The sequence below is a fragment of the Panthera onca genome, chromosome Y (assembly GCF_046562875.1).
Source record: "Panthera onca isolate mPanOnc1 chromosome Y, mPanOnc1 haplotype 2, whole genome shotgun sequence".
In the NCBI taxonomy this organism is placed as follows: domain Eukaryota; kingdom Metazoa; phylum Chordata; class Mammalia; order Carnivora; family Felidae; genus Panthera; species Panthera onca.
The window spans coordinates 18,143,529-18,167,624 of NC_138358.1; the positions used below are offsets into that span (position 1 = coordinate 18,143,529).

Below are 24,096 nucleotides of genomic sequence, written 5' to 3' on the forward strand. Positions count from 1 at the left end.
CGACACGTGAGCACGTCAGATCACTGTCTTCTGGTCCCTTCCTCCCTCAGGTAGTACTGCAGGGGATTGGGCCACAGGTCCTCGATGATGATCTGGAAGAGGACACAGGCCGGCGCCACAGTGGGCATAGCCCACTCTCCTCTCTGGCCGGGGGCCACCCACATCCCCACTGCTGACGAAGGCCTCAGGGGCCCCACCTCGGCAATCCTGTTCGCCCCTGGGCAGCTGTGCTCACACAGCCAGTTGAACAAGTTAAGGCTGGTGGGGTCATGCCTGTGACTGGGAGCTCCACGTTCATAATCCCAGAACCACTGGACTGGAGTGGAACGCGATGTCCTGTAGCCTGCAGGAAGAGAGGATTTGAGGAGCAAGCTGATGGCCTCCTCCGCACCCACCTGCCCCTCCCCCTCCCCCTCCCTCCTGCCCCTGATTCATGCTCCTCATCCCCCTGCCCCGCACCATCATGGGACCCACACCCTACCAGCAAAGCTCAGCTGATACTCCTTAATGATCACTGGGTTCCGGAAGTACGGGTTGGCCCCAAAGAAAAACATCACTCTGCAGCGGTACTTGGGATGGCCCACTTCTTCCACCTGCCGTGAGCAATGGGACAGGAGGGGGCAAGTGTCCTCCCTCGGGGTCCTGAGCTACTTGCCTGGCTGTGAGGGTGAGCACCTTTGCCTCACCCTCTCCTGCCCAAATCCCACCCCCGACGGGACGGCCCCCAGCCACAGCCTCCCCGGTCTCACCTCCAAGTCGACCACGTAGCTGAGCACGTCTTTGTCCTGGGCACCGATCATGGCCGACAACTGGGGGTGATTCAGAATCTGTGCTGTGTCAAGGAGCTGTGCCTTCAGATGCTGTGGAAACAGACACAGCCCCCCTCCAACCCTCCCAGGCTAAGAGCAAGGGACTAGATCACGGCATGTGCAGAAAGACCAGGAAACACTAGTCCCCACACTCCTCAGCCTCTGCAGATGCATCAGACCCCATCGACACTGGGCAGTCCGTTGGCTTCCTGTACCTCCCACGCTGTCTGCACACAGCAGGGAGAGACTCCACTGCCTGCACGCCTCACAGTTCCTTCCTATATCTGACCTGTGTGGGCTGCCAGCAGCCCATCATAGCTTGTGATGTCGGCATGTGCTCTGACCCCTCCTCACGGCTGGGTTTCTTGGCATATTCCCGTGAAGACCTATGTTGTCACCAGCCTCCTGAGTCCAGATGGAATAACATGGCTTACAGGAACCCGACTGCACACTTACGCTGCAAGCAGAGGGTGTGGGAGGGAGAAAGAGATCGAGAAGCACGGACGAGGAGGGCCGAGGAGGGAAAAGGATTAGACACAGTGACACGGCCAGTCCGGAGAGAAAGACATGGGTGGGACCGAGCCGGAGCCTGAGGACAGAGAGGGAAGCAGGGGTGGAGATACCAGGAGAGAATCCTGTGTGTGTGTGTGTGTGTGTGTGTGTGTGTGTGTGTGTCAGGGTCTGAGGAGGCAGCTTGTACCCCATTCGGAGTGGGTCTCAGTCGTCCTACTGTCTGGCAAAGGGGCGTGGCGTGGTTCCACTAAAGGTCACGAGTGTGTGTCTGAAATGCTCTCTTTTGAAGGAACTGCTAGGAAACGTGCACAGCCTGTGAATGTGAAGGTGGGTGTGCGGCCTGCGTAACTCTCCCATTTTGCAGCGAAATATTTCCTTGCCTTATCTGCTCTGAGTGAAGGCTGCTTTGTGCTACCCTAGCTCTGGTAGCATGGGGACACATGGCTCGTGTCTGCAAGTAATATTTGAGACCAGCCTGCAGGCCAACGTTGGCGGAGACCTAGAGGAAACAGACCCAGTCACCAAGTCCCCCCATCCCCAACAACCGCCCCTGTCCAAGGCCTTACACTGGATCCCAGACCACACCAACCCAGGGCCAGGGACCATTCCCCAGCTCTCCTCTCTGGGGGCCATCGCCCTGAGGCACCCTGCTCTCAGTGCCCAGCCCTCCTGCACAACAGCCCCCGCCATCACCCACCAGCACAAGGAAGGATACCGCCTGGGCCCAGAAGCCAGGGATGTGCTTGATGATGGCCCTTCTGTGATCCAGGTAAGAAATCTGCCTCCGAAGAATCCTGCGCTTCAGCCGCCATAAGGCCCTGGAATCCTGGGCATTCCCAGCGCTGATCTCCAGCTGAAGACGCTCCAGCACTGCCAGCGGGTCCTGGGCTGAGGCAGGACGCAGCGCTGGCTCTTGCTGCTGCAGCGGCTGGGAGAGCTGGGGCCCCTCCTCCGCCTCTGCATCTGCCTCGCGCTTCTCCTCTTGCTCCTGAAACTCCTCCTGCTGCTGTCTCTCAACTTCCACCTCCTCCTCCTCGTGCATGTCCTCTGCTTCTGGCTTGGCTTCCTCAGAATTCTCCTCTCCAGCCACCTCATCCTTGGTCGCCTCGCCGTCCTCTTCCTCCTCCCCGATCACCACCTCAGCCGCCACCATTCCGTCATCCAATATCAGCACCAATTCCTCCGCTGGGCTTGCCACCTGTATCTCACACCCGGCCTGGGTTTCCTGCACAGGATGGGCGCTTGCCGCCCCTGAACCTGGGGACTGCGGCCAGCCCACGCCCTCCAGCGCCCCTGCATTCCCGCGGGGCCGGGACTCTCCACCTTTCGCATCCGGGACGATCAGGGCCCAGGGTCGGCGGGAATCTCCGCTTTGTCCGGACCGCGACACGCTGGCCATGACGCTCGGCCCCGGCCCCAGTGTAGCTAGGGCAGCCTCAGGACAAGGACAGGAAACGGCAGCAGGTGGGGGGAGCCTTGGCCGCAAGACCATGAGCTCCCTGAAGCCTCCCGCCGCAGCCCGCCAAAGTTGAGCGCAGGCGCACAGGCTCTGGGATTTGAGGACTCCGCATTGGCTGTGGCTGCTGTGGAGGAGGGGCCGAGACAGAGGCAGTGAAGAGTGTGCGCATGCGGCCTGGGGGCGAAGTGGTTCCAGGGCAGGTCAGGCCAGCTGGCCAGGTTCGGGGAGCAATCAGTTGCAAGACAGCAAGACAGGGTGCTGGCCGCCAGCAAGCGCGCGCCAATGGCCGGTCCAGGCTCTGGAGCGAGTGCCAAGGTGCCAGCGTGGCCCCCGTTTGCCGCATGTCCTCTTCAGCGCTGTCACCTTCCAGGCTTCACTTGCGAGGTCCCCGGTATCGCGCAGTCTGTGGTCGCTTGTACACCCTTTCCCCAGAGGCCTCACTACGGGCACCAGAGCATTCAGCACAGGATCGTCCACGCCGTGAGCCACTCCCTGCTCCGTCCCTTGCCCCTTCTTCATGAAGCTGGGGCAAAGCCTGGAGAAGTCCTTAGTGTCACGCCTACCGGGGCCACATGGCCGTCCGCACGGTATCTCCTCCTTGGCCGTCAGGCTGAGGGCGGCGGTAAGATGGGTGCCCACCCAGAACCAGTGACACCCACCCTAGACCCACCCCACCGCCATGTCCTTGCAAGAAAACAGCTCAGTAGACCTCACTGCACTGCAATTCAGAGCAAAGAACAACCCCCAGAGCACCATCTGCCACTGGTGCCCTACTGATCTCCGTACAGAGCGCCAGGGAGATGGGGTAGTAGGATTTAGCAGCTTGCTCCGGTCCTGAAATCTAACCTTCCACTAAAAGGAGGACGACTCCAACCACGCAGGGCACGTAGGGGCCCTTCACCGAGAATTGCAGACTTGTCTGTGTCTGTCTCTGAGAAAGCCCTGTGCCTGCTTTCACTAGTACAGGCGAAAGCAGACGAGTTCCCTTCCCATTTCCCAGGCACCAACAAGAATTCTGAAGAAGCATGCACCCAGACACAGAAGGTCCACTGAGAGAGACAGCGAAAAAGAGACACACAGAGAGACAGAGCTATAGAGGGAGAGAGAGAGACACGTGCAAGCAGAGCAGATGAAGGAAGGACGAGTGGAGGGGAAGACCGGCCTGGAGAGGGAGAGTCCGGGGAGATTGGCGGGAGAGACAGGGAGGAGGAGCAAGACAAGAAGAGACAGAGGGGCACCTATTACAAGGAAGACAGGCGGAGACAGGGGGAGGCATTAGTGATGGAGAGGAGGGAGACGAAGACAAAGAGAGCTGGAAGGAAAGTGGGAGGGAGGGACAGGAAGAAGACAAGGGAGGGGGAGGTAAGGAGAGGGTAGGAGGAAGGAGAGCAGGGGCAGCCGAGGCGGAGACAGGTGGGCTGACTCTGAAGACAGGGCAACTGCAGTGTGCACTTTCACCTGGTGAAATTCACCTGTGCAATTTGCACAGAGACGAATGCTGTACAGTGGTCAGCCCTCAGCACAAAAGGCACCGCTCCCACCTGGACCTTAAGGGCAGTCTGAAACGATCGCTGAACTAGAAGGAAGCTGCAATGAGGTCATTCGGGGTGAGGAAGAGGGCACCGCAGGGAAGAAAACAAGGACCCGTTCCCCACAGGGCTGCTGGAAGCCCTGCACTTACCAGCAGGAGACAGGAAACGGGACTGCCGGAAAGACACAGCAGAGATTTAGGCACAGCACGTGCGGGAAGAAATCACGTCCCAAAGCTCGGCAAATTCAAGCAAAAGCAGAGGCTGCACATCCATGAATGTCAATGCTTTCCGAGTGGAACCAACGAAGTTCTCACAGATGCCCAGGAAATGTGCTCAACTCTGAGGCCCCCTCGCCTCTGGCAAGCTTCTCATCCAAAGCGACTCATCACAGAGAAAGGGTGGACCGTGAGCAAAAGAGCCAAGGTCTCCTTCGGATCCCCGGACGCAGACAGGTGATCCGCCCAGTAATTTCAAGCCAACGTATGGTGATAAAGGTTACCTTCCACCACAGTGATGGAGGAAACTTGCACCCGAGGGGAGGACAATGAGTGAGAACCGCATCCCAGGCTGTAAGCTAAGGACAGACCATCAAGCTGTATTGGAAGGTCACGAGACCGTGACTCAAATGTCTGTACAGACACAGAGCGTCTGCAGAAGCACGAGGGCTGGATAGTTGTAAGCAGGTAGCAGGATTTCTAAGTCTGGGCTGCCTGTATGATACGAAAGGCTAACACGTGCAAGCAGAGCTATGCCCATGTGATGCGGATCAGCCTCCTGAGGCGGTACTTTGTACCCTGTGGAGGACCTGGGAGACGCATGCAGGCGGGCTCCTTGTGCACCTCTGCCACCAGGCACACATGTGGGAAATGTAGGGCCAAAGGGTTTGCCGCCGGGCTTAGTGTGGCTCACCCTTCTGCGGGTGCATTGAGCATCAGTGCAGAAAGCACTGGGCTCACTGAAAGAAGCCAGCCCCTGACAGAAGCACAGTGGTGGTGAGCCCTGCCTGATGGATTCCTGAGGAGACTAAAGGAGTTAAAGGCATGCAGTCCACCAGAGAGTAGAGTGGTGCTAATCAGGGGAGGGTGCGATGAGGAGGTGTCGGGGCTCGGGTGTGAAGATGCAGTCATGCCATGTGCATGAGTTCTGGAGATCTAACTTGCACAGGGCAGCCGTAAGCAATGCTTCACCGCCTCGTCAGAATTCTCAGAGGCAAGTGCTCTCACCACAAACAAAGAGGGGTCGCTGAGAAATGTCCCGGTGAAGGTGGCTGGACGGAGCGCTTGCACGTGAAGGATACGGGCACATCCGTCACTGCCCGTTGTGTCCCTCAGGCACGCACTAGTCCTGGTGGACTAAGCTGAGCTCAGAACCCAGCAGTCAAAGGTGTCAGCCTCGTTCCTGCAGACATGAATCAGACTCCCAGGTAGGACGTAATGGACAAATTAGGGACCAGAACACACAGGAGGCACACGGAAACGAGACACACACTGGCAGGGGGAAGTCTCTCCCAGCCAGGAACATGCCACGTGGCAAAAGAGTAAGTGGGAAAACGTTGCCGGTCCGCTTTTCACAATTTACGCCTGCATCTGCAACGTGCAGGCCAGTGACGTTTGAGCCCCTCGGGCGCAAAGGGTTTGAAAACAGAAGGACAGAAAATAGAGGTGTGACGGAATGCTCACAGCAAGCCAGCTGCATTTGGGGACATTCACTGGCTGGCAGTGAGTGCATGGCCAATCCTCTGACGAAGGTCCTACAGGCACGGAAGGATTTCTGGCTCCTGGAACATAGAACAGAACACGCAGAAGCCCCTCCACCTGACAGCAGGACAGCAATTGGATCTGTCAGTGGAAGAAAGGGTTTGAATGCAGAGGGAAGCACACTCAAGCGCAGAAGCATACACCAAAGACAAGACAGGCCACCAGAGCCACAGCTGACCCAACACACAGGTGTGCAGAGACGAAGGCGGTTACACGGGTACAGCTGTGCCCACTTAGGCCAGGCAAGGAGGCATCACCAGAGATGAGTCGGCACAGGCAAAGCCAGGAAAAGACACAAACACGCCAGGGCTCACTCAGGGAGACAGAGGAGCACAGGCAATGCGAGACATTTCCTGTGAACAGAGAACAACGGGACGATCCCGACAGGCCAATGAGACACGTGTGGTTCAGAGACATGGAAGTCAGAAGGCTCCTGAATTGCTGAGGGTGTCCTCTCTCGAGGGACAGCACTCTGGAGCCCACACACGCTGATGTTGGGGTGGAAGAGGCCGCTGGGCAGCAGATACAGTTGTGCAGGGGGTTTAGCAGCTCCTGGACCCTAGGGCTCCCCGGGGAGAGCTGCGGATACGGGAGGACACCCGGGGATGCCGGGTGTGCAGCATGAGGGCTGTAATCCCTCGGACACAGAGCACCGAGGCCTCTGCCCACGGACCTCAAGTGTCCACACTTGAGGGTTTGGCTCTGGGTGCCGTGAGTGTATTCCACACCCACACTTTGTCCGTACCTTGTCTTTGGGACAGGCCGGGCGGAAACGTCACCCTGGCCCCTAAGGAGGTATTGGCTGGAGATATTAACATGTGGGGGACCCTGTGTTCACCTGTCCCGTAAAGTGTTCCTGCTCGGCAAGACCTATCAAGTAACGGCCTGCTTGTGCAGAAAGATGCCCCAAAGGGCCCAGCCTCATGACCACTGAGGCCGTATTCCCACTGCACAATCACTGGCCATACTTTCTTTGGATGTTCACACCCAAAGACTCGGGTCAGCACTGGGAGCTTTTCCAGGGTACCCTGACATTTACCCATCAAGCAGCTGAGAAGACGTGCCTCTCCAGCCAGTGTGCAGACAGCAGCGAGAGAAAGGCCTGCCTTCCCTTCTAGAGAGTGCGACAGCCTCTGCCCTGGAAGAGGTAAGGCTTGGTCGCACAGATCCTCAACTCCACAGCGTGCTGACACCCCGCTGACCATGTTGTCTGCATATGATAGGGGCAAGAGGCCTCCATGCACTGGGACTGCCCACGCCTTCTCTGGAATAGACCCACTGCAGAGAAGGCTCTTGTACTGCAGAGCTGTGCAGTGGGGATCCTGGGGAGCTTGGGCAGCTTGGGAGACAGGAATATTAGTGTCGGGAGGTCAGTGTCAGGCACGCTGTGCTGGGGGCCGTGTTACATGGGGATACAGAAGAGCCTGCGATGGACAAGGCTGAACTCTGTCTACTGCACTGCTCGCACGGTGGAGCTTTTGCCCCATCCCTAGCACAGACATCTCTGGCAAGCAGCCATCTGCTGTGTAAGGAGTATCCCAGCACTCACGTCTTCGCAGGTGAGGCTCGTCCCAGTCCTTTCTAAGCCCCAGGCCTGCCGGGGACCTCTGCACAGAATGCTAAGGCCTCACAAGTCCATCGTTCCCTATGTGGCTGAGGCAGCCTTTGTCCTGGCACTCAGGCAAAGGAACACAGGCTGCCTGGGACGAGGCGACCTCCCTGAGCGCCTGCTGGTGTTTGCACTTGGGAGTCTTCTCACAAGTCTCACATGGCGTGTTGGACACATGGCTTAAGCCTGTGGACACAGAGGAAGAGCATCACCCGACTCATCACGGCTGATGATGAGAGGGCAGAGGGCACACGGGAGAGGTTGGCGTGTTCGTGCCCTTGAAGAGCCCCACCTCCCCGCGACCCTCCCCTCTGTTGGCTTGCAATCTGGGCCACCCATTCGTAACCAGAGGTCTTTTCAGAAACAGCAAAGTTCACACAAGGGCATCAGCACTAGGACTCCTTCAGGAGTCTTGTGTGTGTGTGTGTGTGTGTGTGTGTGTGTGTGTGTGAGAGAGAGAGAGAGAGAGAGAGAGAGAGAGAGAGAGAGAGAGAATAAGTGAAGCGGTGTTTGGGAGGCTCAGCTTCAGGAAGTGGAACCAGAAAAGTTGGCTGTGATTTTGGAGTTGCGTGAGACTGTAGTGGGCTGTTTTCTCTGCAGTGTGTATGTTGTCCCTGTCAACTCTGCCTGAAGCAGAACTTCATCGGTCTTACCCACCCACTCTGCCTCTGGTCCCTCGGTTCCTTCCCCTGGACACCAATCTTACAACCTGCTCACAATCCCTCAAATATGTGTGGCTGGTCCTGAGATCCTGACCTTGTCCACAAGACAGTCTGCATTGGTAGACGTCTGAAAACCAGAGGGTAATCAACCCTGGGAATTCCTCCCTGTGTGGCGGTTCAGTCAACATGACTGAGGGTGTCCCCATGCGGGATTCTGGGGGCACCATCATGGACATGCCCAAACCCTGAATATTGGACATCCCTGGCCTGTGCTGGCCTCTCCGTTTCCTTGAATTTCCTCATTTTCACAGGAAAGCTATGAACCTGGGCACTGGCCTTTCTCTCAGGTTTGTGCCCTGGCCTCCCTCACCCAAGTCCCCATTGCTTCAATCTTACTGACCTCACATGCAATCCCAATGTGTGACCCATCCCTACGGACAATGTCCTACGTCCCGCCCTTCCTTGGAACTCCAATGTGCAGGCACAGAACACTTACACCTCTGGACAGCCGCATGTATACATGGACACGCCCCAGAGCGAACCTGAGAGGAAGACACACACAAACACTTCATGCTGTTTATCTCCCATTCTATATTTCTTCCAATGTATTGGACCCCCGCCCTGCGCCACGTGTCACCACCACCCTTGTCCTTATTTCATGGCCAGGAGAATCTTGTGGACCATCGGTGAGCATCGGAAGGGTTTCCACTGGGGTCGATGAAGTGCGACGCTCCTTCATACTCTTCTCAAGATCGTGCATATCCCTGGGATATATGGGTACACACAGACACACACACACACACACACACACACACACACACACACACACACACACACACAAACAGGACAGGTGAGAGTCTTATCTTGGCCCTGAGTAAGGTTGCTTGAATGTTTCCAATCGGAAAGTAGGATGGGAGGGTGTGATAAGCTGTGCCAAAGCTGACAAGGGGATGCAGAGGCCAGACAACATGTGGGATGGTGGTAGGAGGCCTGAGGGTGGGGTTCATGGTCCGGGAATGACAGTTGTCACCGTGCTATGTGATGAGCCAGCTTTGGTTGTCCCGCTTTGCTCATTCTTTTTGTCTAGCCCCCTTCCCACCTTCAGGCTCCCCAAAGGGGCAAAGCCTCTGGGACACGTTACTTCTTAAGACTCCCTGTCTCAGGCTGATGCCCTTTTGACCTGGGGTCACCTCCTGTGCCGCTGTGAGTCTCGGTGCCTCCATGCAGAAGAGAATTGTGCCCTGGACCCCACGGCACACATTTCCGTGCCCACACCCTTGGCTGCTCACCTCTTTCCCTCTCAGTTCTCTCTCCTGGGGCCTCCTTCATCTTGAAATACGGCAGGGGGTTGGGCCAAAGATCCTCTATGATTATCTGGTAGGGGAGACAGGCCAGGCCTCAGGTAGCTATCCCACGCAGTGGGGGAACCCATGAAAATCACCTCCCTTCCTTGTTACAGGGCCCCACCTCAGCAATCCTGCTAGAGCCGGCAAAGCTGTGGTCAGAGAACCAGTTGAAGAAGTTGAGGCTGCTGTTGTCATGCCTGCGTCTGTAGGCCTCCTGTCTGTACCTTGGGTGCCACTGGATGGGACTGGAATGAGACGCCCTGTACCCTGCAGGAAGACGCGTATGTGAGAAGGCGCCAGAGAACTTATCACATTCAACCCTCCACCCACGGCCGCCCATGCAGTCAGTGGACACTTACCATCAAGGCCTAGGACATACTCCTTCGTAACGACTTCATTCTGGAAGTAGGAGTTCTTGCCAAAAAACAGCAGGATCTTCCGGCATTCCCTGGGAAACTTGTGTTCCTCCACCTGCCGTGGTACAGTGGGGCAGAAATGTGAAATCTTGTTCCAGGAGACCCGCCCTCCCCTGAGGAAGGAACACATCACTTCTCCCCACCACCTCCCCTCCCCACACAGCCAGCCACCCACACCACCTCCCACTCCCAGGCCGACCTTCAAATTGGTCATGTGGCGAAGCATGCTTTCATCGGGCTTACTACTCAGGGCTGACATCTGAGGGTGGTTCACAAACTGCCGCAGGTCAAAGAGCCTTCAGGTGCTGGGCGTGAGAGAGCTCGAACCAGAGAACCAGTGTGGACAGCATCCAGGCGTCCTCCCCCCGGGACTGGCGTCCTCCCCCAGGGTCTCAAGCCCTCCCCACAGGCTGCGTCCAGGCCCACGGGGTCTCAGGATCACGCAGGGCTCTGCTAGACACGCACAGGAGGCTGTGCATGCCCAGACGCCCGCAACCATGCCTAGCTTTGTGTGCTCCTGAGGACACTGAGGACGCTTACTTCCACATAGCCAGACAGCACACATCCGGTCTCGCGCCGACCAGTGGGCATTCACATCGCCTTCCCCGCAGCAAGATGCTTAGCGGGACCCAGAAACGTGCCCCCACGCGGCTTTGTGTGGGAAGAAGCCCTCGGTCATTTCCCCGACCTGGCCTGGACCTCCACCGCCACTCCCCACTCTCCCAGCGCTGTTTCCGTGCCAGGTGCGACGTAAAGCACACATGCCTCCCCCACCCCGGCACTGCCCTCCTCCCACACTCATTGCAGAGCCAGGACCACCGGATGGGATCACGTTTGCACGTTCCCGGCCACTGGAGCGTGGCGTAGCTCCAGTCCCTGTCCTGGGTTCCTCTAAATGTCACCTCCCTTTCCTTCCTCTTGCGCAAGCCCAGCCCCCTCTGGACCCTCCACCAGCAGCAGGAAGGATACAGCCTTGGCCCAGAAACCACGGATGCCCTGGATAAGGGCACCTCTCTGCTGCAGATGTCGCTGCCGCCTCTGCCACATCCTGAGTTTGAGTCGAGCGTGCTCCTGGCTGGCTTGTTTATTCACCGGCTCTAGCTCTATCTGAAGGGCCTCCAGAGCCTCCAGAGCCTCCAGTGGGGAAGGGCAAGGACGGAGGCCTGACTCTACCTGCTCCTTCTTATCCTGCTTCACCTGCAGCTCCTGGGCTTCTTCCACCCATCGGCCTTCCTGCTCACTCGGCTTCTGTTCCTCCTCCTCCCGCTCCTCCTTGTCCTCCTTGCCCTCCACCTCCTCCTCGCCCTGCTGCTGCTCCTCCAGCGCTTCCTTCTCCTGCTCCTCTACCTCCTCGGTTTGCAATTCTGCTCTCCCTTTAATGGCTCGCACGCCTTCCCTTCCTCCTCCTGCTCCTCCTCCTGGTCCCCTTCCCCTGCCACTGCCGCCGCCAATGCCTCCACCGCCACCGCCGCGGCCGGCGCCGTGGCCGCCGCCGCGCCCGCTTGTATACCCTGCTGCTCCTGCTCCTCCCCTTTCATTTCCGCCAACTCCTCCTCCTTCCGCTCTTCCTCCTTCTGCTTGGGCTTCTGCTGCTCCTCCTCCTTCTAATCTTTTACTCCTGCTGCCTCTCCCCCTCTTCCTCCTCCTCCTCCTCCTCCTTCTGCTCTTCTGGTCCTGCTGCTCCCCCTCGCCCTTCAGGTCCTCCTCCTCGTGAACTTGGACCTTCTCCTTCCCCGGCTCCTGCTCCTCGTCCTCCTCCCCCTTCTTCCTCTGCTCATGCCCCTCTTCCCCAGGCGCGTCCTCTTCCGCGGCCGCCACCTCAACCTCCTCCTCCGCCAGGCCCCACAGCGCCTCCACCGCCACTATGTCATGCACCAGCGGCACCGATATCTCGCTGGGGCCGCCCACCTGCCTCTCGGGTCGGGCCTGGCCTTCCTGCACAGGCTGTTCGCTTGTGGCCTGCAAGCCTTCGGCCTGCGGCACCTCCGGCCCTGCCGGAGACCCAGTGTCCCCACGGGCCCTCGTCTCTCGACCGCCCCGTTCCCGGTCGAAGGCGGCATGGGGCCTCCGGGCATCCCCAGTGTTTCGGAAACACGAGTCGCGCAACATGCGGCCCCGGCCCGAGACACCAACTGTGGCTCCTACCGACGACGAAGCGGGAGGTGAAAGCACGGCCCCCCTCCCCAGACCCAGTGAGTGGCGCCCTGAGGGCAATGGCTGGCAACTCGCTCCCCCTTCCTCCCAGAGCCCAAAGGTCGAGGGGGCGCATGCGCATGCGCATGCGCATGGTGCTGTACCCAGGGTGCCTCGGCGGTGGCTATCGCTATGCCGATGCTGCCTCGGAGGCCTTTGTGGTGAGAGGTGTGCGCCTGCGGCTTTGAGGCTGAGGGAGCTCCAAGCCACGCCCAGGCCGCTTCACTGCCTTCAGGACCAATCATAGGGACGGTGGCGTGCGTGGCTTCGGCGGTCCCGCCCCTAGGCCACCCGGAAACTGGGGCGCGTCTGTTGCATAGGCAGGAAGGCTCTGGGCCCCGTGCAGTGCAACTCCTCCGGGGGGCTTGCAGCCGGCCCTCTGTGCGCTCTGGGTGCCCTGTTTGGCTTCTGGCCATGCGAAAGCGACCTTTGCATTCCACGCTGCGCTGGGCACGCGGCTATCTACACACACGGGTAAAGGGGGACCTCCCCGCTTTGCCCATTTACACCGCCACCTTTGTTCATTGTGCCCCTAGTCCGACAAATCCACTCAGCGGATCACCTTGGCTGTCCGGGAGACGCATGTCAGCTGTGCGCCTGCTGTCTGTGCACCCCGGTTTTCCATCTGCTCAGCCTCCTTTGCATACTCTCTACGTCCATCCTTGCTCCCAGAAGACATGTATGTCATGACAGCAGTCTAGCAGTGCACCGGCTAGGGAAGGTCGGTGACCAGAGGTGTGTGACGTGGAGAGGACGCCACACTAGGGGAGGCTGCGTATCATGCGCGCCGCTCTTGACGTTTGTCCCCGTTGCCTGGAAAGTGACACACTGGCAAGCACACACCCCCCCTCTCATGATGGGCTGCCCATTGCTCCCGTGTGTGGCAGTGCACAGGAAAGACCCGTGACCGTGGGCCCTGGGATTCCTGGAGCTTGTGTCTGTCCCACAGACAGCGGTCCCCTTCCTCCCACAATGCTTGGCCATCTTCTCACAGGGACCCTCCCCAGGCCTTCGTTGGCCGTATGTCTGTTCATCCTGGTCCCATTTCCTTTACCACTCACTTAGGCGGCAGGCTGCCATGAGCGTGGGCGCTGGCTCAAAACACTGTCCCCCTGTGCCACAGGCAGCATGATTTCAAGGGTCTCCGAGAGGTACCGGGGGGTTGGGGGATGCAGTGTTGGGACCCAAGTGAGGGACACGCCCCAGGGTCTACATGAAGCCACATGACCACTTTGGGAAAGCAATAAGCTGCAGACGGTGTGCAGTGAGGGCGATGATGTGGTCTCCCTCCCTGTCAGGGCAGTGGTGATGTGGACTCCCTGCCGGTCTATGTCAGACAGCATAAGCTACACACACACACACCACACAGAGCCACTGCAGGATTGGAGGCTCGAGATGCATTGCCTGGCCAGGCACCACACTCATGCATTGCCTTTTCCCTTTGGTGGAATGCAGTGTTCCCCTACCTCTTTATGGGACCAGGAGGCTGCCAGGCAGGCGGGGGATTCTAGGATTTCCAAATTCGTGTGCCGGGCCCTCTGGCCAACATGTTGCTTCCGTGACACAGAAGAGGTTCCTCCAGACTCGCTGGGCTATGTCAGGATACGAACGGGGTACAGAAATGCTCCAGGGTGGCTGTGATATATGAGGCAGCACACCACCGCTTCAGGTGACAGCAATGCATAGAAACGCAGGTGGATGGGGGGGAGGCTGAACAGGTGGTAGGGGGCTGAGAGGGGGTGGCCAGTGTGACCGACAGAGAGGCAAACTCTTACCCAGAAAGGGAGAGGAACAGGTCCAGTGGTGAGCCCTCAAGCTGCCCTCAGCAGAGGACGTAGCGGGTGGGCAAGACAGGAAAGCAGGCCCAGACCCTGGTGCACCTGCCCTATGCAACTCACTCCCTCCAGAGAAATGGGGCCTGTCAAACTCCCACGCATCGCCGGGAGACCCCGTGGCAGGAACGTGGGAACAAATCTGGGTCCCAGGTGCAGGGACTGTCTGGGACAAGCAGGCAATGCCTTTCAGTTTGAACAACACCTACCACAGTATTGGGGTCCAGGGGCCGGGCCCCAACTTCGCAAGGGACTCTAGACCAGCCAGGCCTGTCTCTGCAGGGTCATCCAGGAGGATGTTCACCGAGACACATACCCTGGCTGGGACCACAAGGCCTTGCGATGATCTCCTAGGCCGCTCCAGGAGCAGGGCCAGACTTACTCATGCTCTCTGCTGCCTCCCTCCACTAACGCCCACTTCCTTGCAGGGAACTTTGGTCCTCCTCCACTGCGCCATGGGTGGCCCAACCCCAACTTGCCCCTGGCCAAGGCAACACAGGACGAGCGGACCCAGGCAAAGTCCGGGCTTTCCTCCCGTCATGAAAGGTGATCAGCTAGCTCCGTGTCGATCCCAGGCGCGAAGGGATTGCACTCGCTGCACTTTGGCACTGGAGCCCCCCCTTACTCACCAAGTCAGGAAAGCCCCCAGTCTCTTTCCTTCGCTTGCCAACGGCCTACACACACTCACTCGGGCACAAAGATGCACGGCCACGCGGCACGTGGACACAGACACGTGCACGCTGCCAGCACAAACGCTAGGTCTCAGGCAAAAGTACTCACAGGCGCCAGCCACAATACATTCACAGACACACTCTAGTGGACCTGTGCACTCACTCATGCCCTCTGCCACATCCCACTCACGAGGCTAGCTCCTCCTCACGACTCACACTTGCTTTCCCCCCTCACACAGCACGTGCATGTGTCCTGGGGCCCAACCTGGCTGAAAACTAGTTGCAGATTCAGGACCTCCATTGGGTCACGGAAGCTTGCATTGAGATGCCAAGGAAAGAGAGCCACAACTGATACCAACCTTCCAGTACCAATGGCACCGGAACATGGCATGTGGAGAAACACCAGCTACGACTAGGTTCCCTGCCTCCTCGGCTCCTGCCCTTTCTTCAGACCCTCTCAACACTGGGCAGTCCCTTGGGTTTCAGTACCTCCCAGCTGGCTGCAACCTACAGGGCAAGGGCCAAGGGACTGACCTTTCTCAGTTCACATGTATACCCAGCTTGTGTGGGCTGCCTGGAGGCAGTCACGGCTTAGGAGGTCTGGATGTGCTCTGACCCCTGGTACTTGTGCGTTCCTTTGTGTGTTCCCCTGCAGCCCTGTGCCATCAGCAGCCTACTACGTCCCTATGGACACGCACAGCTCACGGAAACCCAGATGCACTGATACTGTGCAAGGACAGCACAGAGACAGAGAAAGAGAGATGGAGGTGCGGGAGGGAGGAAGCGTTCCCTCAAGAAAATGATCACAGGGACTCAGAGACAGACAGAGGCCAGAGGGACATGGAAGGAGGCCGAAGAAGGAGAGTAAGTCACCACTAGAGACAGCCACAGAGGGGGAGTGTGTGTGTGTGCCCGTGCCCGTGCGTGTGCGTGTGAGTGCGTATGAATGAGTGAAATTGTCTGGGACTGAGACAGGGGTGTTGCCACGATTCCTGGACTCTCGAACGCCCTCTTCCAGCAGAATGGAGGCCCGGTATTGTCAGGAATCTCAGCGTTTTCCGGAACAGGACTCCCTTGCTTTGGGGCCCTAGCCCATCCTCAGGCTAGGGCCATAGAGCAGAAGGAGTGGGAACTTGAGGCATGAGGCTCCAGACTAGGCCCAGCAGGTGGAGTGTCAAGGCCCAAGGTTTTTAAATGCCTGCCGCCTCCTTCTGGAGCCCACCAGCATTTGGGAAGCACGCCCACGGCCCCGTGGCCCTTCGGACACTGAAGTGGCTGTGGCTGTGGCTGTGGCTGTGGCTGCGGGGGAGGTGGGGGAGAGGCAGAGGCAGAGGCAGTGAACTTTTTGACCATGGGTCCTTGGGGTGAAGGCGCTCCAGGCCAGACCCAGACAGTTGGCTGCTGTTCAGGAACAATCAGCTGGAGGGCAGTGGGCGTGGCTCCAGCATTTGAGCCCCTGCCTCCCCTCCCAGGTCTGGAGCAGGTTCTCTGCCTCCCCCTCCAGGGTGACCTCCCTGTTTGGTACATGCCCTTTTCCGCTTTGTCACCGACCGCAACTTTCCTGTGGGATGTCTCATATCGGAGAACTGGTGCTACAGATCTCACCTCTTTGGGGAGGAGCCCGGATGGCAGACAGCATGGAAGCTTCTTAAGTGTCTCGCGTGCATGAGATACAGCCAGACCAACACTAAACCATCCTACCCACCCAGGAAACTGACTGGAGGATTAGCACAGCAATCTGCATATCCTGAACCACCGAATTCAGCAGGTACGTGGCATGCAGAAGTGAACTTGGAGAGCGAGGAGGCATGGGAAGGGAGGTGCTTTTGTGCGCGGAGAGGCGAAGGAGACTGGGCAGGTGGAAATTTTACTAACTTTCTTTAATACTCTTCTACATTATTCTTTCCTTTTGTGTCTATATTCACAGATTCTATTTTACTCCCATCTTCTCCTTTTAGTCTACTTCTGTGTATTGATTTTTCAAATTCTCACAACATTTCCCTTTTTAATATTTTTTATTAGTATTTTCTAAATTTTTCTCCACTCCCACGTTTTTTTCTCTCCTGTGTCAAAACCACTTTCAACACCCACGTGAAACATGCCTAGAATCTAGCATCATTCATTCCATTATTCACATGTGTGTTTTTAAGTTTTTACTTTTAACATTTTATAATTTGAATATTTCATTGAATTTTCTACCTCATGAGTTCCTTTTCTCCATTCAAAATGACAAAGGGAAGGAATTCACCCAGAAAGAAAGAGCCTGAAGAAACGAGAGCCAGGGATTCAACCAACACAGACACAAGCAAGATGTCTGAAGCAGCATTTAGAAGCACGATTATGAGAATACTAGCTGCAGTCCAATGTAGATTAGAGTCCCTTTGTGCAGAGACAAAATGCAGTAAAAACTGGCCAGAATGAAATTAAAAATGATATAACTGAGCTGCAATGACGGATGGATGCAGCGGTGTCAAGGATGGATGAGACAGAACAGAGAATCAGCGATTCAGAGGACCAACTTATGGAGACTATGGAAGCAGCAAAATCGAGGGAGATTAAGGAAAAGAGCACGATTGAAGAATTGGAGAAATCAGTGACTCATGCAGAACGAAAAACAACATCAGAATCATAGGGGTCCCGAAGAGGAAGAGAGAGAAAAAGGGGTAGAAAGGTTATGTGAGCAAATCATAGTGGGAAATTTTGCTAACCTGGGGAAAGACACACCATCAAAATCCGGGAAGCACCGAGGACCCCATCAGATTCAACAAAAACTGACCCTCAGCAAGGCATATCATATTCAAACTCACAAAGTACTCAGGCAAAGAGAATCATGAAGGCAGCAAGGGAAACAAGTCCCTAAACTACAAGAGAAGACAGATCAGGTTTGCAGCAGACCTATCCAGAGAAACTTGGCAGGCCTGAAAGGAGTGGTAGGATACGTTCAAAGTGCTGAATTAGAAACATCCACAGTGAAGAATTCTTTATCCAGCAAGGCTGTCATTCAAAATAGAAACAGAGGAAAAAGGTTCCCAGATACACAAAATTTAAAGGAGTTTGTGACCGCTAAATCACACCTGCACGCAATTTTAAGGGGGGACACTCAGAGGGAAATTGATATCTATCTATCTATCTATCTATCTATCTATCTATCTATCTTTATAATTATATTTATATATACAAATAGATATAGAATTATATATATAGATGTATATAGACATATACATATCGATATAGATATAGATATATAGATACAGTTAATACAATACATATACATATACATATACATATACATATACATACACATACACATACACATACACATACACATACAGATGGAGATGGAGACGTAGATATAGATATAAAGATATATAGATATGTTTTCCTCCAACTCTTCAAACAAGATAATGGCCATAAAATCGTGTCTTTCAGTACTACTTTAAACGTCAGTGGACTGAATGCTCCAATCAAAAAACATAGGGGAACAGAATGGATGAGAAAACAAGTTCCATCGATATGCTGTTTACCAGAGACCCACTTTAGATGTGAAAACAACTTCAGAGTGAAAAGAAGGGGATGGAGAATCATCTGTCATGCTACCCGTCAACAAAACAAAGCCAAAGTAGCCATACTTCTATCAGACAATCTAGACTTTAATTTAAGACTGTGTCAAGTGATACACAAGGGCATGATGTCATAATTCAGGGGTCTATCCACCAAGAAGACCTAGCAAATGGATACATTTATGTGGCGTATTTGAGAGCAACCAAATATACAAACCAATTAAACGCAAACATAAGGAACCTCATTCTTAGTAATGCCATCATAGGAGGAGACTTCTATGCACTCACTCACTGCAATAGACAGATCATGTAAACGAAAAATCAACAAGCAAACGGGGGCTTTGAATGACACACTGGACAAGATGGGCTTCACAGATATGTTCAGAACATTTCATAATAAAGCAGCAGAATATACATTCTTCTCCGGTGCTCATGGAATATTCTCCTCTATAGATCATATGCTGGGGAAAACAGTCATCCCTAAGGAAGTTCAAAGAGATCGAGGTCACACCGTGCATATTTTCAGACCACAACACTAAGAGACTCGAAATCAACTACAAGAAACAATTTGGAAAGGTAACAAATACTGGGAGACTGAAGAACATCCTACTAAAGATTGAATGGGCTAAGCAAGGGTTGAAAGAGAATATAAAAAGTATACGGAAGTCAATGAAAATGTATATGGAAGTCAGTGATAACACCACAACCCAAAACCTCTGGGACGCACCAGGGTCGGTTATAAGAGGACCTATCTAGCAAGTCAGGTCTTCCTAAAGAAGAAAGAAAGATCTCAGAGACACAACCTCACCTTACGCCTTAAGAGGCTGTAAAAAGAACACCATACGAAACCCAAAACATTCAGGAGACAGAAAATAACAATGATTAACGGAAATTAATGCTATTGAAACCAAAAACCAAACAAAACAAAAACAAAAACAACCTCAAACAAACAAACAAACAAAGAAACAAACCAAAATAGGAGAACAGATCAATGAGCCCAGAAGCTGCTTCTTTGAAGGAATTAACAAAATTGATAAGCCAGTCATCAGTTTGATGAAAAAGAAAAAGGAAAGGGCCCAAATAAAGAAACGCAAGAATGAAAGAGGAGACATCACAACCAACACAGCAGAAAGGCAAACAATAAGAAGAGAATATTAGGAGCAATTATTTGCCAATACAATGGGCAATCTGGAAGAAATGGACAAATTCCTAGAAATATATACACTACCAAAGCTGAAAGAGGAAGAAAAGGAAAATTTGAACAGACCCATCACCAGTAAAGAAATCAAATTAGTAATCCAAAACCTGCCGAAGGAAGAAGACTGCAGGGCCAGATGGCTTTCCAGGGGAGTGCCAGCAAACATTTAAGGAAGAGTTAACACTTATTCTCTTGAAGCTGTTCTCACAATAGAAATGGAAGGAAAACTTCCAAGCTCTTTCTATGAAGCCAGCGTTACCTTGATTCCAAAACCGGAAAGAGACCCCACTGAAAAGGAGAACTATAGGCCAATTTCCCTGATGCACATGGATCACATGGATGCAAAACTCCTCAACAAGATATTAGACACTCGGATCCAACAATACATGAAAATGTTATTCACCACGACCCAGTGGGATTTGTACCTGGGACGCAGGGCTGGTTCAACATCTGCAAAACAATTAACGGGATTCCTCACATCAATAAAAGAAAGGACGAGAACCACAGGATCCTCTCAATCGATGCAGACAGAGTGATGGACAAAATACAGCATCCTTTCCTGGTAAAACCCCTCAAGAAAGTAGGGATAGAAGGAGCACACATCGAGATCATAAAGCCATGTATGAACGACCCAACGTGAATATCATCTCAAGGAGCAAAAGCTCTCAGCTCAAGTCACGAACGAGACAGGAATGTCCACCGCCTCCACTGTTATTCAACACAGTATTGGAAGTCTTAGCCTCGGGCCTCTTCATCCTTCTGCTCCCCCTCTGCAGCTACTGCTCTTCCAGCCCTGGCTCTACCTTTCCTCCTCCTCCTCTTCTTCCCTCTGCTCACGTCCTCCTCAATTTCCTCCCCAGCTACTACTGCTCTTCGACTCGTGCTCCTCCTCTTGCTCGTCCTGGACTTCCTCCTCCTCCACTTCTTCCCTCGCCTGCACCCGATCATTCACTCGTCTTCCTCCTCCTGTAACTCCTCCCAGTCCTCTTCCTCCATCTGATCCTCCTCGTCCTTCACCTCTTCCTCCTCCTCCAACTCTTCCTCCTAGGACTCTTCCTCCTTCTCCAGGTCCTCTCCTGCTACCGCCCTTCCTGCCCTACCTCTGACCTTTCACCTCTTCTTCCCTCTGCTCTCGTCCTAGTCGACTCCGTCCTCCAGCTGCTCCTGCTCCTCTGGCCCGTAATCCTCCTCTTCCTGGTGCTGGACATCATCCTCTTCCATTTGTCCTTCTCCTGCACCCAGTCATTCACTGCTCCTTCTCCTCCTCCTCTTCTTCTAACCCCACCCAATCCTCTTCCTCCAACTCCTCCTGCTCCTCCTCTCCCTCCACCTCTTCCTCCTCGGGCTCTTCCTCCTTCTGCTCCTACACTTCTACTCATGCTCTGGAACCCTGGCTCTATCTTTTCTCCCCACCCTCTTCCCTCTGCTCTCGTCCTCCTCAACATCCTCCCCCAGCTGCTCCTGCTCCTTTGGCTCGTGCTCCTCCTCATCCTGGACATCCTCCTCCTCCACTTGTTCCCTCTCCTGCACCCAATCATTCACCCTTCTCTTCCAGCTCTAACTCCTCCCAATCCTCTTCCTCCAACTCCTCCTCATCCTCCTACTCCTCCTCGTCCTCTTCCTCCTCCAATGCTTCCTCTGGACATCCTTCTATTCTCCACGCACATCTTTGTCCCTTAAGACTACCACAATCTCCTCTAAGGACGGGAGCAATAGATCTCGCACTGCCCCCAAGTCATCCGCAATGAGCACCGGACCCTGCGGATGGGCTCTCACAAGCCTTTGTGTCCCTGCAAAAGGAGCCTGGCAACCTCCCAGGCCTCCCGGGGAGACTCGGTAGTGGGACCCTGGGAGCAGCGACGGGATCCCCGGTGCAGCGACACCCAAGGGATGGTCATATCGTGCTCTGTCTTTTCAACAACACCTACAGCAGTATCGGACCTAGAGGCCGGGACCCAACGGGCCTCACATGCGACCCCTGACCAGCCAGCCTTGTGTCGGCAGCGCCATCCAGGAGGAAGCTCACCGACACATATGCCAGGCCTGGGACCCCAAGGCTCTTCGATCACCCCCTAGGCGGATAAGGTCAGGCCTAGGTTACTGCATGGGACCTGATGCATCCGTACAGTCGTCCCCAGTTCCTTGTAGGACAGGTCGGACATCCTCCACTGGGCCATGGGGTCTCCATGCTGTCAGCTGGCAGCAGCCAACACATGACCAGCGGTACTGCGACACCGTCAAGCCTTTCCTCTCATGCTGGACGGTGGCCGCGTGTTTACCGAAAGCCCTGTATGGGGGCAACGGGCTGCGGGGAAGGCAGGTAGGTGGGTGGCCAGGCACAGACGAGACCACCCGCTGCGATCCCGCAGGGTCACTGGGACTTCACTTCCATCTGGCCCACACGCAAATTCTAGGGATGGGGCTTTGGGGGCGGTGCGGAAGCCTTGCAGCTTCAGCGTCAAGGAGCTCGGCACACACACCTGTGGGCACAGCCGGCAGCAGACTGGGACCAGTGTTCCTCCCTAGGCCCCTTTGACCCTCCACCACCTGAGAAGAATACTGGAGGGGCTGTACGGCTTTAGACTCCCCAAAGCGCACACACAGTGGGCCATGTGCTGCCCACTGTGGTTTGGGGCAGGGCGGGGGGAGCCCGGTCAGAATCCTGACCACAATGTCCACAGCATCCTCTGTCGACATGCAACCGCTGAGACACTGAGAAAGGAACCCAGTTCCCCATTTACATGAGGCCAGGAGTCGACAAAGCCTGAGGCTAATCAGGGTCACCCGCACAGGGACTGAGAGGCGCATTCTGGCACCACTTACATGCAAGGGGAACACAGTTCTGGGACACACCTTGACATGTCCCCAGCCCAGCTGCAGCGACAGTGGTGATCTTGTGCTGCGGGGAGAGGTGTTGCTGGCAAGGAACTGTCCCCTCAGAGAGCAGCTGGCAGGCTGCTCACCTGCCCGTCCACACATGGATCACCCACATCACCCTGCTATGGCACCCCTGGGGGACTCAAGTCACCTGAGGTCCAGGGTCCCAGCTCCTCCCTTTCCCTGGGCCTGGTGCACAGGAAGCAGAGAGGAGAGCCCCAAGGAAGAGCTGACTGGTGACAAAACATGGCTCGTCTGCCAAGAGCAGAGATTTTTGCTAGACGGCTCCCTCCAGGGAAAGACCTACGCCCTCTGCACACCACGTAGCCTGACAGGTTGGGTTCCCTAGCTACCCTGTGCACAAAGCCTGGGCACACCATGTAGCCCCTACGTATTTGCTACTGTCGGCCCACCAGGGCCACTCAACACACACACACACACACACACACACACACACACACTCACTCCCACATAGACACACACTAACACACACACAAGCACACTTACTCACAAGTGGTCCACTGGCCACTGGACACAGGCTTTCCTCCCCTCGGCCCCCCTCTTGACCTTGCACCAATCTCCCTTTTGCATCCTGACTTGAGCCCCCTGGCACAGCAACGATTGCACCCATCCCAGCGATTACCATCAGGACTCAGGAGGGAAGGGACTGCACTCTTGTATTCTGGCACCTGACCGTCCCACATAAGCACCTCATTCACACAGACCGCTGTGTCTCTCCTTGTCTCTCCAGTGGCCTAACCACCCACTCCTGCACAGACAGAGACACACCGCTACGCAATCGCACAAACATATGCACGCTCACACTGCCGGCACCACCACGGATCTCAGGCCCAGTTTGCCACAGACGCCCACACACACTCGCACGAACTCACGCTGGATCTCTGCCCTCGGGCGTACTCTCTCCATGAATTCCCACTCATAAGCCTCGCTGCTGCCCACAACCCACACCTGCCCCTCCCCCTCACACATCTCCCATCCTGAGCCACTGTCTGAGGACAGGGCTCGGGGTCAAAGGAGCCCCGGGTGTGGGAGGCAGCAGCAAGGTATACTGGCATCGACTATGAGAAGCCTGCCTGCTCCTGAGTTGTCCGGGGACCTGTGGTCTTAGCTCTGATCCTGACTGGAGGCTTTGCTGACTGGATTCTATCTCACCAAGGACACAGCACCCCTCTGGGATCAAGGGTCCTGGCTGAAACCCCCCGAGTCCTGGCCACACTGTACCAGGACCCAGTGGACCAATTTGGTCCCACTGTGCAATCCCCTTCCCTGCCTTTCGGCTCTGGCCTATACAATAAATCTCCAAATAACAGGTCTGTCTCTTCCTCCTCCTCCTTCCAGGCTCTTCCTGCCCAAGAAGGCAGGCCTCTGTGCACATGGCAACACCGGCCCCACGCCAGTACTGCACCTCTCCTGCACACACAGAATCACCCGGGCAGCGGCAGGACAGTCACACTCAGGTCCCTTCCTCATCGTCCCTCCTCAGGTCCCCATAAACACACACACACACACACACACACACACACACACACACACACACCAAAAACAGAAGGGTTTTTAGCTTCCTGTATGTGTCAACATAAACATCGTGGAAACTCTTCAAGGCTGCCACACGTTATCTCTTCCTCAATTCTCTCCGGGGCA

The 24,096-nt window shown here is 55.4% G+C and overlaps 2 protein-coding genes across 2 annotated transcripts; both read right to left on the bottom strand.

The window, feature by feature from the left end:
- Window positions 1-2,806, bottom strand: LOC145714875 (testis-specific Y-encoded protein 8-like). Its single transcript, XM_081794408.1, has 5 exons — window positions 2,038-2,806; window positions 750-827; window positions 482-593; window positions 198-343; window positions 1-92 (listed from the first exon to the last, which is right to left on the bottom strand). The coding sequence occupies exons 1-5, from the start codon at window positions 2,719-2,721 to the stop codon at window positions 21-23; spliced, it is 1,092 nt and encodes a 363-aa protein (XP_081650534.1). The 5' UTR covers window positions 2,722-2,806; the 3' UTR covers window positions 1-20.
- A 6,146-nt stretch (window positions 2,807-8,952) lies between these two features.
- LOC145714891 (testis-specific Y-encoded protein 3-like) lies at window positions 8,953-11,167 on the bottom strand. The gene is made up of 6 exons (XM_081794421.1): window positions 11,073-11,167; window positions 10,303-10,380; window positions 10,047-10,158; window positions 9,809-9,954; window positions 9,631-9,715; window positions 8,953-9,105 (listed from the first exon to the last, which is right to left on the bottom strand). The coding sequence occupies exons 1-6, from the start codon at window positions 11,148-11,150 to the stop codon at window positions 9,077-9,079; spliced, it is 528 nt and encodes a 175-aa protein (XP_081650547.1). The 5' UTR covers window positions 11,151-11,167; the 3' UTR covers window positions 8,953-9,076.
- Window positions 11,168-24,096: the final 12,929 nt, after the last annotated feature.

Bases quoted from the DNA above. Each gene is read 5' to 3' on its own strand.
- LOC145714875 (XM_081794408.1), bottom strand. From the start codon at position 2,721: ATGGCCAGCGTGTCGCGGTCCGGACAAAGCGGAGATTCCCGCCGACCC. The intron at 828-2,037 runs GTATCCTTCCTT...GACACAGCACAG, and splicing joins CTGGCTTCTGGGCCCAGGCG to ATTCTGAATCACCCCCAGTT. The intron at 344-481 runs GTAGGGTGTGGG...CTCTTCCTGCAG, and splicing joins GTATCAGCTGAGCTTTGCTG to GCTACAGGACATCGCGTTCC.
- LOC145714891 (XM_081794421.1), bottom strand. From the start codon at position 11,150: ATGTGGCAGAGGCGGCAGCGACATCTGCAGCAGAGAGGTGCCCTTATC. The intron at 10,159-10,302 runs GTCGGCCTGGGA...GTACCACGGCAG, and splicing joins GCCACATGACCAATTTGAAG to GTGGAGGAACACAAGTTTCC. The intron at 9,106-9,630 runs GTGAGCAGCCAA...CATATATCCCAG, and splicing joins GAGAACTGAGAGGGAAAGAG to GGATATGCACGATCTTGAGA.